The sequence below is a fragment of the Megalobrama amblycephala genome, linkage group LG5, assembly GCF_018812025.1.
Source record: "Megalobrama amblycephala isolate DHTTF-2021 linkage group LG5, ASM1881202v1, whole genome shotgun sequence".
In the NCBI taxonomy this organism is placed as follows: domain Eukaryota; kingdom Metazoa; phylum Chordata; class Actinopteri; order Cypriniformes; family Xenocyprididae; genus Megalobrama; species Megalobrama amblycephala.
This window is the reverse complement of record NC_063048.1, coordinates 21,997,354-22,011,125: the sequence shown is the minus strand read 5'-3', so window position 1 is coordinate 22,011,125 and position 13,772 is coordinate 21,997,354. Positions and strand designations below refer to the sequence as shown.

The 13,772-nt window shown below is 38.6% G+C and overlaps 1 protein-coding gene across 1 annotated transcript in view; it reads left to right on the top strand.

Moving 5' to 3' along the window:
* Window positions 1-13,772, top strand: part of LOC125268773 (WD repeat containing planar cell polarity effector) — a 117,171-nt gene that overhangs the window by 76,776 nt on the left and 26,623 nt on the right. The window contains 3 exon segments of the mRNA XM_048191238.1: window positions 1,371-1,485; window positions 3,793-3,929; window positions 8,398-8,589. Of these exon segments, the coding sequence (XP_048047195.1) occupies window positions 1,371-1,485; window positions 3,793-3,929; window positions 8,398-8,589 (444 nt within the window).

The following is a 13,772-nucleotide window of genomic DNA, read 5'->3' as shown; positions in this document are numbered from 1 at the left end:
AAAACTTCACTCCAGCTGCAAAACACCTTCATACTACCATTGGTCAGTGACGATAACGTAATAGGTGGTGTGTGCTGAGGCTCCGCCTTCACTCACGTCGAACGCGTCTTTGACTCATTTCGTGTGTTTCAGTTCGTTGAGGTAAGAGCTCCGCTGGTGAAAACATGAACACACTGGATAGCCGCTTTATAGTACAAAATGAAGTTGTGCTTATAAAAAAAAATGAGGCACTAACACTGTTTTTCATGTTTGCTTGATTTTAAGCAATCTATTGAATAAAGTGCTATATGAAGACGTGATGTGACTGGAGTGCTAATTTGCAGAGCTTGTGCTAACATACATGTTGTTATGATCAGACGCTTTTCTTGCTTTCTATAATAAATGCTTGCTGTTTTCTCATTTTTATTGCGTTTATTTTGTTACTGAGAAGAAAGCGTACAGCACATATTTACATATTCATCTAACCGTCGCTCTCAGCAGTGTGGGCGGCGTCAGATGTTCGTTTACAGCATATCGCTGGTCACGCATTTCGAACCCTGAACGAAGAACAAAAAAGAACTTTGTTTGAAGTATACCGGGGCCTTTATGACGTAACAAAGCCTCGTTTACTGAAATCACGTGACTTTGGCAGTTTGAAACACGCTCCGAACCACTGATTCATAACAAAAGATTTGTAAAGCTTCGAAGCTTCATGAAGCAGTGTTTTGAAATCGCCCATCACTTGATATTGTTGTAATAAAGTCGTTTTTTTTGGGGAGTTTTTTGGCGCACAAAAAGTATTCTCGTCACTTCATAACATTAAGGTTGAACCACTGTAGTCACATGAATTGTTTTAAATATGTCTTTAGTAGCTTTCTGGGCATCTGAAAGTGTTAATGATCTTGCTGGCAATGGAGGCCTCACTCAAAAATATCAAAAATATCTTAATTTGTGTTCTAAGGTCTTACGGGTGTGGAACGACATGAGGGTGACATGAGGGTGAGTAATTAATGACAGAATAGACTACATCAATTAGGCATCTCAAACCTTGAACATACAACTAATGTCAAACCTCACTGGTTCTCAAGTGTCCAAATGTTTGAGGTTTGTGTCACCATATTTGATGTAGTCTTTGTGTGCATGCATTAAACAGGTTTTTTGCTTTGGAGCTTGACCCAAATATCTGAAATTTCCTTTAAAATATTGTCTTTTGTGCATTACATAGTAAAAAGAAAGGTTTGGAAGGACACAAAAGGGTGAATAAATGATGACAGAGTACTCATTTACACGTGTGAACAATTCCTTTAAATGTATTCTTGTTGTACTCTGGAGATTTACAGTCATTAAGTCCCATACAGTGTGAATGTGTTATTGTTTGTTACTGTGTGTAGATGCTGTTGAGATCAGGTGTGTTGGTGACCCTTATCCTGGGCGGAGCTCAGGTTGAACGAGTGGCCATTGACAGAACGCTGGTGGGGCGACTACCTGCTGACACCATCAGCGACGGTGAGTAAACGCGCACTCACACGCTACCCTTCCTCTCTTCTCTTTTCTTTCTCTCCTCTTCTTGTCTCTCCCCCTCTCCTTGCAGTTTCGCTCACTGCTCATTTTCCCAGCATGGGCCTGGGCGGCATGCACACCCACAGGTCACGAACGGCAGTCCCTTCTGTTTCTCCTTCTTCCGTTACTCCCAGAGGAAGTTCGAAAGGCACGGACACATGCACACACATACACATCGAGGTTCCTCCTGAATCTCAGGGGAATCTGGCATGGCTTCCTGTCTTATTTCTGGTTTGTGAAATTGGACACTCTCCCAAATCTGCTAATTATTTTCTCATATCATTTATTGTTTAGAGCTTATATGGCTAAAGCTCTCTGTGCCAGGTCTCTAGATACCTGACAAACCTCTCTCACTCTCTTTCTCTCTCCCTCTGTCAGCCCACCCCTTTCCTTTTCCTAGTAGCCCCCCATAGAGTGCCATTCAGGCCCCCAGAGCCCCTAATTACCAGAGTAATTATGTGTGTGTGTCTGAGAGAGAGAGAGTGAGTAAGGGTGGAGGTGCCAGGAAGGCTTCTGCATCTGTCACTTATTCAGTTAGTTTCACACACGCGTCAGACCTGTCCTGTCCTGTTCTTCGCGAGTGCTTTAATACAAAGAGAGAGGTTGAAAACTTTGATTAGCCTTTGATTGTGAAGAACACACATTTCAGACCCCAAAATCATCTGTAATCCATCTATAGCTGTCTCATTAGCATAGTCACAGGTTTAGAAGATTTTTTTAAGACTTATATGGACAGCCAAACAATGACATAAGAGGCATTATTTTTAGGAAAGTCCCACAGTGATTTTAGGTTTAAAAAAAAAAAAAAACGGCTTGGTATTTGAGTCCATTAGTGACGCCCAAAATGTAATGACCTACAATTTAAATATCTGCAATCAATGAATATTTTATCTTTTTTTTTTTTTTCTCGGTAAGCGTTTTAGACAGGGACGTAAACATGTTTTAAAGGAATGGAGCATTAACTAACTAAGCAGATTTAGAGGAATTTATTGATTTATTCTGCTAACCCGCTGCTCATATGTTCTAAAAACTGTTTACTAGCCCCTGGACACAAATTTGGAATTTTTTTGGAAGGATTATCATGGAATCTTCCCCTTAATTTGGCCATGATTACTGAACACTAATGCATGAGTATTTTCTCTGAAATGTTTGTAATCTTTTAAAAGCATGTTGAGTATTCTTTTCTTTTTATTTTTCAAAGGGAAAATATGTCATTTAAATAATCAGTTTTAATGTAATCATTTACATTTAGCTTTTCCAAATCACTCAAAGTAAGTGAATAAACTAAGCAAAAATGATTCCTTTAAATTCCTTTTAAAAGTAGATTTTTTTTTTTTACACACAATACATCAACTTTTTAAATTTGAATTTTCAAAATCTTTTGCAAATGTGCATGTATTCTTTGTTATTAAAGACTTGCTAAAGTAAAACTTAAAAATGATGGTAAATACTGCATTTAACACGCTATTCCTTTGAAATTAGCTCTCTGTTTTATGCTTGAATGTGAGATGATTCATAATTACTGCAGAAGCGCTGATATTCCATCTCTAATTGCTGTTCAGGTTGAAAATTCCAGCCTTGAATATCATCCTCAACTAAACCTGTTTCTCTGAATGGTTAATTGGTTTCATAAACAGATTAATTTTTTAGGAAGGGAAGGTTAATTGCTAATCACAGTGTGAAGAGCTTGTCAACAGTTTCACTGCAAATGTCTCTCTTTAACATGAAAGCTGCATACCCTACAGGCTTTATAGTCTCTCTTCTTTATCTCGCTCTCTCCTCCGTGACTCCTTATTAGTGTCTTAAACTACTGCCCTGACTCACTTCTGAAAATTATTCATTATGTGCATTTCTGTGTGTCTGGGTCAGATTTTACCTACATTGTAGGGACCAAATGTCCCCACAAGGATAGTAAAACCTGAAATTGGTTGCTTGAACCAACCAATAGTCAAGGGGTAGGTAACCTCCATTGGGGAAATTTGGAGACATCATCCTTTGGAAAAAATGGTCTGTAAATAATAAATAATAAATAATGTTGTTGTTTTTTTTTAGGCTAAAAAATGCAAAAAGATTTTCTATTAGGGGTAGGTTAGGATTGATTCAGTCTGTAGTGATTATAATGAGCTTTATATTTTAAAAATAGAGTTATATAGTATGTCCTCATTTAGATAGCAAAGTAAACGTGTGTGCATGCTTTGTCTTTTCACAAGGTCATATGAGTTTTGACCTTTGACTTTACTCTGTGGTTTTCAGCGGTGATTGGCGATCGCTTCCTGCTGTTCTCGCTGATGGAGAGGAGTCAGGTGTGTCAAGTTTACCTGAACAGGAAGAACCAGAGTTCACCTGAACCAGCACGACACATGGAGAAACTCACAGCTGCGGAGATTAAGGTAACACACACACACACACACATATGCACATACCTTTTACACACGCATCTATTGAACGCTCGTCCAAAGACATAAACTCACATACACACATACATACACACACACACACACACACACACTCTTCAATACGCACACATTAGCACATTTTAGGAGGAAAGGCAGCACAGCCTCTCCTGCTTTCAATTAAAATGCTTTAATGAGGCTGGTCTGGCTCTTTCCACAGGGCTTTTAGCTCTAATAATTGCCTGGCTTTGCTTGCTTTCTTTTACCACTGGGACAGGTAACACTGTGATTACTGGAGCTCTTTTCTAATGCACACCTGTGGGGAACATCACGTCCACACTCATAGCACTTCTCTTTTTATAGAGAGATCACATCCTTTATGACAGTACATCTGTATATGCCTGGGAAATGTTCTTCTCTTTGTCACTCTTTTTTGTTGTTGTTAAATTAAAGAAAGCTTTTTTTGTTGTTGTTGTTGCAGATCCTTGTGAATATAAAAAAGTGAATATAAAAAAAAAAATGATTTTGAAAACAATCTTTTCAAACTTCACACTGTTTTCTTACATCAAATGTATTACTAGTACCTAAACAGGAAAAACCAAAATTATTTTTGTATTTTGAGATAAATTTGGAATTTGGAAGATTTACATTTGCATTTATGCATTGGCATATGCTTTTAGCCAAAAAGATAAAATATATATATTATTATCTATTTATTTTTGTATTACATTGCATTCAAGGTACCTTTCAAAATTTGGGGTCAGTAAGTTGTCTCTCTTTTTTTTTTTTTTTAAGAAAGAAATTAATGTTTTTATTCAGCAAGGATGCATTAAATCAATCAAGTGACAATAAAGACTTTTAGATTGTAACAAAATATTTACATTTTTAAACAAATGCTGTTTTTTAACTTTATATTCATCAAAGAATCCTGAAATTCCACAAGAATATTCCACAAGAATTCCACAAGAATATTAACAGCACAACTGTTTTCAACATTCATAATAATAAGAAATGTTTCCTGAGCACCAAATCAGCATATTAGTATGATTACTATGATGTGAAGCTTAAGCTGAAAATTCAACTTTGCCATCACAGAAATAAATTGCATTTTAAAATATATTAAAATAGAAAACAGTTATTTTAATTTGTGATAATATTTCACAATATTACTTTTTTTACAAATTGATCAAATAAACGCAGCCTTGTCGAGCATAAGAGACATTACAAACCCCAAACTTTTGAACAATAATGTATATATTTTATTAGTTCTTGCACTAGTCCTGGCAGTTGTCCGCATTACCTTGGTGTTATTAGTTCTATGCTCTTCTGTTTGAGCTATAGGAACAGAATATGTACTATCTATATTAGGAAATATTTGTAAAATTGCTCACAGCCATATAGTTTGTCGCTAGCAGAGCAGTGGTGTAGGGGTCGGAAGGTGGGGTCAAGTCCATCTCCTCCTTTTCAGAGGAAATGAAGGTGATCACTCCATCCTTTATCCTCCATTCCATTCATTCTCTTGCTTTCCAAAGCAACTTGTCTAAAAATTCATAACGGAATTTAAGAAAAAAATCTTTATTCGTCTTCTTTTTGAAAGCATTAACCTCATTTTAATGGGCCGGAGACCAAGTGTGCGGAGATCACAATTTGGATGGGTCTGATTATGGACTAAACACAATACATAAATACATCAGGCTCTTAACACCCTCCGCACCCGAACATTATCGCATTACTGGAGCGCTTTGTTGCGACGGCAGCCTGAGTATGAAAGCAATCTCTCCTGCGGTGTGGCTGGCTCCAGCAGCATGGCTCTGATAAGGGGGGACCGTACAGCCCCCCCCCCCACCAAACCCTGTCCTCCCTCCCGACACCACCCCCGCCCACCCTCCCAACCCCCCCCCCCCCCACCCCCATCCCAGCCCGGCCGGCCCCATCCACTGCCTGCTCCACTGGACTAAGCTTTGAGCCTAATCCTCCAGAAAGAGGGTCTGATTATTGCTGACCAGCAAGCACAGGCAAGATGGGGAATCAAGTTTTGGGGGAGGGCAGAAAGAGACAGAGAGAGATGAATGTTATTTTCCCACAGTCTGTATCGGTTTACTTTGTTTTTATTTGTTTATTAATCTTATATAAATCATTTTCATGGTAGATGATAATACTTAACATGCACGATTAGTCTGTACAGGCGCAATGTGAAGGTCAAGGTTAATTGATGAACAGTTTTTGTTGTCATGGCCAGACTGTGGTACATTTCTAGTCCTCCCTATTGTGCACAGATAGAGTTGTTGACATAAAGAGAGACTCCGTGTTTGCTCACTTGATAAGGCCTTTCAGAATGAAGTATATGGAAATGACTGCTATTATGTTGCATGAATAGCCACTGACTCTATAAGAGCCATATCGTATTTTCATGCCATTTATTCGTACTATGGGCTGCATTAAAGGTCTGGGGGAAAAAAACCCTGCTTTAAAACCTCAGCCCAGAACTGCTGAAATAGCACATGATGAGCCGTTGCAGATATGAGATAGAGTTTAATGCAGCGGCATGAGACAGTGGTGTGGTGTAGGAGAGAAAATCGCTCCATATTGCTCTATTAATGTAGTCTCATAAACAGATAGTGGATTTAACGCCCTTTCAAAGGAACTAGTTTTGAATGCATCAATTATTATGTCTATGTTGAGGCTAGACAGTCTTGAGTGATTAAAGCTGTTTGTGCATCAGCCAAACAGCAGGTGTGTCTCAATCAGGTGTGGCTCATTTTAATGAAATTTGGTAGTCAGACTTAGTCAGCAGCAAAACACTGGCCTTTGCTACATTAGAAACCTGTAATTTTGGCTGGTTTTGGGATTGATCTATGCTGCAAATTTGCTGATGGAGGTATTTTGAATATGTCATTTGATTTCATTTTTTGAATTTAACTAAAGTTTTAAATATTTCTTTCCTCTGCACCAGTAAATTGCGCCAGGACTTAAAAAAAATCAGTGTTCAAAACTACTTCACTATGGTCGGCCTACTGTAAAAGTTTAAATTCAGAGCTGTCAGGTTTGATTTGGTGGGAAATATTAGGCTTCTGTCATTTATCCTTGTGTGTTTTTGTCACTTCCAAAAGGAAAAAAAGGTTCAAATAATAGCAGCTGTTACTTACTTGCTCAGATGACATTTTTCAGAGATACTGATTTCTTATTGTAAGTGATCTTGGCAGTGTTGGGGAAAGTTACTTTTAAAAGTAATGCATTACAATATTGTGTTACTCCGTAAAAAAGTAACTAATTGCGTTAGTTACTTTTTATGAAAAGTACTTTTGCGTTACTTTTTCCTCACCTGGACTGGGCTGGGCTTGCTTGTTTGTTTTTTAATAACAACAAAAAAGTTCTTTTTTTGGTAAATGTAAAGGCCCTTTTACAACAAAAGTGAAATGAATAATCCTCAGCTGAAGAAAATGCATATATTTACACCTGGTACAGTAGAGGGCGCAGCTCATACAAACCTTTCAGCTGTGCTGCCATTCTGGATTAAAGAAGAATAGGACACCGGAGAAGAAAGTTCAACACTCTTATTTATAAATCTTATCTAAAGTAGTTTTTATTTATTAGTATGGTTGAATTAGGTAATTGAAGATCAACAGCAAAGACACTGGTTGATAAAGTGAGATTAAATACATAAAGTATATTTGTGTGATTTAATATAGTTAATTATTACAGGTTTGCATAAAATTCTGAGATTGCATTTCACTGTTTTTATTCATTTTGAGGAATACTCAATTCCTTTATTTCTCTCAACATGGGGACAGGAGAGCTGTCAGTCAATAAATGCGAAAAAGTAACTTGTGTTACTTATTTGAAAAAGTAACTTCGATATTTTGTTTGTAAATTGAAAAAGTAATGTTACTTTACTAGTTACTTGAAAAAGTAATCTGATTACGTAACTCAAGTTACTTGTAATATGTTACACCCAGCACTGGATCTTGCTGTAGGTATTTCTTGTGGAAGCTCATTTCCACCTCTAGTTAAAAAAAGATTTAAAATAATTAAATATGATTAATTTTATGATAAAACAAAAAGTCTAATTTACAGTATGAGAAACACACTTGCAATTGTAAGATATAGAGTGGTACCTTTTTATATTACATTTTTTCCATAGGAAAAGTCCGAATGCCGAATCCGATTCCAGTTCATTCCTGCCACACTGTGGTTTATGAAAGTGAAAGCATCTAGAGATCTTATTAGCAGTCACACAAACACCTTGTTACCTTCAAACACCTCGCCAAGTGCAGAACAAATGCGGCTAATTCAAATGAATCTAATAAAAACCCCAACAAAAAATAACAATGCCCTGCTACCTGAAACAGCTCAGGCCACATTAATGAAGCAGCATGCAGCTGTAATGTGTTATGCAGAGGAGTTGAGGCCATGTTTTATAGATGTCTTGTGGTCCGATTCTTTTACGGTTGTTGTTCTTGCGCAGGTTTCAGTGATGGATATACCTGGCGGGGGACGCCGCATGGAGCGCCGCATGGGGCTGAACCGGACGCAGGATGTGGCCGTGTGCTGGTGGCCGCTCTGTAACGAGGAGGTTAGGCCTTGGTCTCCCATCCCTAGTGCAGCGGACAGAGTGAACCTGGTGCTGCTCGCCTGCTCGGATACCCCGGGGCTTACGGTAAGCAGACGCTCGCATGGCTTCAGGGTTGGTCTTTTATCCCTTTCTAAACTAATATTTTTTGGATGATGAAATTAAATTATGTTAGAGCGAGATTGTGCACAAACTTGAAGGTCAGATAATAACCAGGGTGCGACCTCCTAAATAATATAAATACTTTTAATAATGCCCTCACAGTGCTCCGCTGCTCAAGGTTTTGGAAAGATTTTCAATCTCTTTTTCGCCCCAGTCTTTTTGTCCCTTTGTACCTTTCTTTTTTCTCTTTTGTCATGCTTTACCAATCACCACTGTATTTCTCAATGAGGTGCTGTAACTCTCAGACTGTTCACTTGAACTTTTTCTTTACGTGAACAGCCAACCTTTGACCTCTCAGTCCCCTTCCTGTGTAGCTGACACTCTTTCATTGTAGCATGTATTCTGCTCTCCAGTGAATCTGCAGTTACACCGCAGCTACACTGAGAACGTTTTCTTGATTCTAAAAATATTTAGTATATAAGTAAAGGTACCACTCATTTTATGCTTATGTTACAGCATGTCTTGGACTTTCATCATGCACACTTTCAGTTACCGAATCAATCATGATTTACTTATATATATGTATGTATATGTCTATATATATGTCTTTGTCTCTAAAGTACTATTTTTTGTGTGTGTGTGTAAAACTTTTTAATGAGGAAAAAAAGAGTAGCTTCAAGGAGCCACTTATAACACTGTCCATTTACTTCTCCATCTCTCCATTTCTACTGTACATTCCTTCTTTTTCCTGCCTTTCAGCGCTGGTAAATATTGAATGGCGATGATTCAAAAATCAGCAAGCAATGCTTAAGCTCCCAACGTTGCACTCTGGTTTTAAACATATGCAAAATCTTCACTCGCAGAGCAGGGAATGAGAGAGACGAGCAAACGGAACAGCGTTTCCAATCGCAAATGCACCAAATGAAAACAAACAAGGGGTGAAAAAATGCTAAATAAAAAAATAAAAGGGGGGGTGTAGCGTGGAGCGACGCTGGATTGCTCTGGTTGGAAATGAACCCTGGATTTATCCTGGGCCTTCACCTATTTATTTTCCTCTCTCTCTTTCTTTCTCTGTTCCTCTCTCTCTCTCTCTCTCTTATTTTTCTACGGTTAAAAAACATTAAAGTGTCTCTCGCCTTCATCGTTTCTAATTAAAGTGTTTGTTGTCATTTTCAGATCCGTGGTGTGAAATCAAGCTAGCAGTTTATGTAAGACGCGAGCGGTGAATCAAACGGTTCGCTCGGCGCACAGACACACACTTCAATCAATTCTGCCTCATATATATGTTCCCTTTGTTAAGTTTGCTATCTGCATGCTAAACCCATTTTCTGCTTAGTCTTCAGCATTTAAAAAGTACGCTTTCTTTCCCTATGTGGTCTTAATTCTTACCCCTCGCAGATAAGCACTGCCAAGAGACACACCGGGAAAAACACTCGTGCACACACACTTATTTATGCAAACGTTTAACATTTTTAATCAATTCCCCTGTTCCTGGAATTTAATGATTTTAATAAAAAGAATTTTTATAAATACACTTATTTTGCATCTTGAGGTGGTTGTTCAGTAAGCATTTGATATCTCTCTCTTTTTTTCCTTTTGTTGATAGTTGTTTTGCATATTGAGGTGGTTGTTGTTATGTTTTCCGTACGCATTAGATGTTGTTGAATATCCTGTTATCTCTCTCAGAACACTTCTCTTTTCATTCGTTTGATCTGCTTATTTACCAGGCGTCTGTACTCTATTTACAAATTGCCACATTTCTTATGTCTTCAGCCAAACTCATATTATGATTTTAACACAATGTGGAATGATAGCAGAAAAGGATAGTTTTATAGTTTTAAGGCCTGTTTGAAAAGTATTTCAGACATCACACATGGACCATGGAGTCGGTGACTTTCCGGGCAGTCCACTTTTTTTTAAAGTGGATTTTTTTTGTAATAAAACCGTAAAATAGTGATAAGTATGTGTTTTTATGTGTTTGCGTTTTGTCAGTGTTCCATTTGATGATGATCCTAACGGAAGTGCTCTTAACAGTCAATGGTTGCTATGGACAAATCAGTTTGCTTCAAAGCTTGGGGTCGATAAGATTTTAAGTACAGTAAAAACAGTAATATTGTGAATTATATTTTATTCAAATATGATTTATTCCTGTGATGGCAAAGCTGAATTTTCAGCATCATTACTCCAGTCTTCAGTGTCACATGATCCTTCAGAAATCATTCTAATATGCTGATTTGGTGCTCAAGACACATTTCTAATTATTAATGTTGAAAACAGTTGTGCTGTTAAATATTTTATGTGAAAACAGTAATACATTTTTAAGGATTATTTGGTGAAAAGTTCAAAACAACCGCATTTATTTGAGCTAGAAATCTTTTGTAACATTGTAAATGTCTTCACTGTCACTTTTGATCAACTCAATGTATCCTTACCAAATAAAATAATTAATTTAAAATGATTTAAATCTTACAGACTCCAATCTTTGGAATGGTATGCACACCTGTTTTGACACAGCCCCTTTTTTTTTTTACTTTTTGATGAGGTATTTATCTATCTGCTGAGTTTATTGCCCTCGTTTTTTTTTTTATTTATTCCTTATTCAGTGAATCTTTGTCAGTGTTGATTTGATTCTAGAAGGCTTATGTGGAATGGTTTCAATCTCTGTAATTTTTCCGTGCATGGCTGCTGTTATGATTCCAGGCCATGTTATATATGAAGAGAAAAGGTCCGAGTGGAATGTGATTTCCCGGGTTAAATTCTTGGGCATGTGCAGGTGCAGTAGAGCGAATGCTTCTGTGTTGATTTCATGCCACAGCGGCCTGACAAGCATCTGAGTAGCACACACACACTTACACACACCAGAAGAGCAGAGACTCAGCAGCAAGAACTTTCATAGATTGCCTTCATCATCATCTCCCTTTCTCTCTCTCTCTCTCTTTTACTGTCCTCCTCTCTCTCTCTCTCTCTCTCTCTCTCTCTCTCTCCCTCTCTCTCACTGTTTGCTCTCTGAGCTGGAAAATTGGCTCAAAGAGCTCTACTGCTGTGAACAAGGCCTGCTGCTCAGCTGGACCTCTTTGGGTTTATCTTTCAAGCTGCAAAAGAAAGTCCAGAGAAGAGAAGAAAAGAAAAGAATAGTTTTGACCAGTGACTGAAACCAATAACTAACAGAGACTCACTTACCACTGTTCTCTCTCTCTCTCTCTCTCTTTTCTCGCTCTCCTTTGCACCCCCTTCCCCCCCCCAAACCTACCCAACTCACCAAGATGCCGTTTGTCTTTGTGAAATTGAATCTGTCATTGTTTCAGCAGCAGCTGTGGGATTTGCGATGTTTGTGTGTGCGTGTGTGTGAATGCAGGTCTTAAGAAGGATCACTCTGTGAAGATGTTAAAACCTTTGTGGCGGGTGGGAGAAAGACACTCGAAATGTCCCCCAGTGCTGAGGCAAACACACTGCCTCTCAACCAGCTTTGCTTTATTTCTTCACCTTTTTGTTTTTGTTTAGTGTTACCGTGGCAAAGAGCTTAGCGCTTTCTCTCTATGGCTATCCATTACTACTAAACCGGATAAACAAGTGTGAGGATTGTGCAATTTCTTTGTAGTTCCTGATGGCACTTGTGGTCTCGATTTTACACGCACAAGACAGCACAACAGTTTAAATGTGTGTATTATTAGCCAGAAGAGTATCTGTAGCACTACCTAGCATGGTATTAGCAAAGCATTAGCCTCGCAAGGTCATAAATTCTGGCCCGAGCAGAGAGCTGACCGCCTTTAAAATGGCCCAGAAAGGTGTTCAACCTAGCCCTAGCTAGGTTTTTACTAGCTTAGTGCTAGCGGGGTCAGAATTATCGTAGTATTAGCCAAAGCAGTTGGGGCGTTGGTCTTGTGCTAGCTTGGTCAGTGGGGTGTTGGTTCTGAGCCCGGGCCCAGCTGTGGACAGGCCCAGAGTGGGGGCCTCTGTGGCTGGGGCAGGTGTGTCTCAGCGGGGCCTGGCTCTGTGGAGATCTGGCACTGTTCCGGATCTCCCCTCTGTGCTGTCAGCAACTCCTCTCCCGCCCTCTCACTAAACCCCTCTCACCCCCTGGGGTGCAGCGGGAGTTGGCCCAGGGGGGATTACAGCTAAAAAAAAGACAAAAAAACTCATCCCCTGCTTTCACAGAAACCATCGGCAACCCGCTTAACTCAGTCTCCTACGCTGGCGCGCACGCCACGGTTCTGTGCCAGCCCATCGCTCTCAGTCTCTCTCACCACACCATCTGCACCAGAAACACACATACTACAGGTAAACCCGAACTTCCTGCGTGCTGCTGTCTGATAGGACATTTTTTAAGCTGTTTGTGTGCACATTTTGAGGTAAAATCTCCAAACAAATTTGCTCAACATGTGTGTTGGGCCTGTGATTTCTACTGTCTCAGGGATGGAGGAGCCCATGCTGAATATTTACTTTTGCAAATGTTTGTAACTTCTGGTCTCCCTGTGTGTGTGTGTTTTTTTTTTTTTTCCCTCAAGGCTGTCTGTGTCTTTCTTTGTTTTTCATCATAATGGGTTTTTACTTTTCATATACTTTGGAAATATAATTAAGACACCCATTTTCTACAATTTTTTTTTCTAGATTTTATTGGAATTGTGGCATAGGCAGCACACATGCTTTGATAAAATGATCTGTGGTGCTCAAAGCTTTTTAAATATAATTGATTATAATTAATTTAAGATGATTCAGTCACCACCAGTATAATTACGTGTTATGCATAATTGTTTAAGACTTTTTTTGGATAATGGTCAAAGAGTTAAGGTTGCTCATTTTGAGTTCAGGTGCTCAATTTGGTGTCACATTTGAATCCGACTCATTACCTGATCCCCTTACCCCCTTCTCTTATTATTCCTATTATTATTCCTATTCTTTTCTCCTCATTATTTCCTACTATACAACATACATATTAGATTGTAATTTAAAGTTGCAGGTACAAGCATATGTATTTACAATGAATTTCTGCATACATTGGTCAGAAAATCTTATCTGTCTGTTGTGACAGATGAAGAGGGTAAAAGTATGTGAACCCTTGGTTTCAGCAGAAACCAAGATTTTGTAATTGTAGATCAGATATGCACAACCAGTTTATAAAGAAATTCACATAGTAAATCCAAGGGTTCACATACTTAACCTTTGACTGT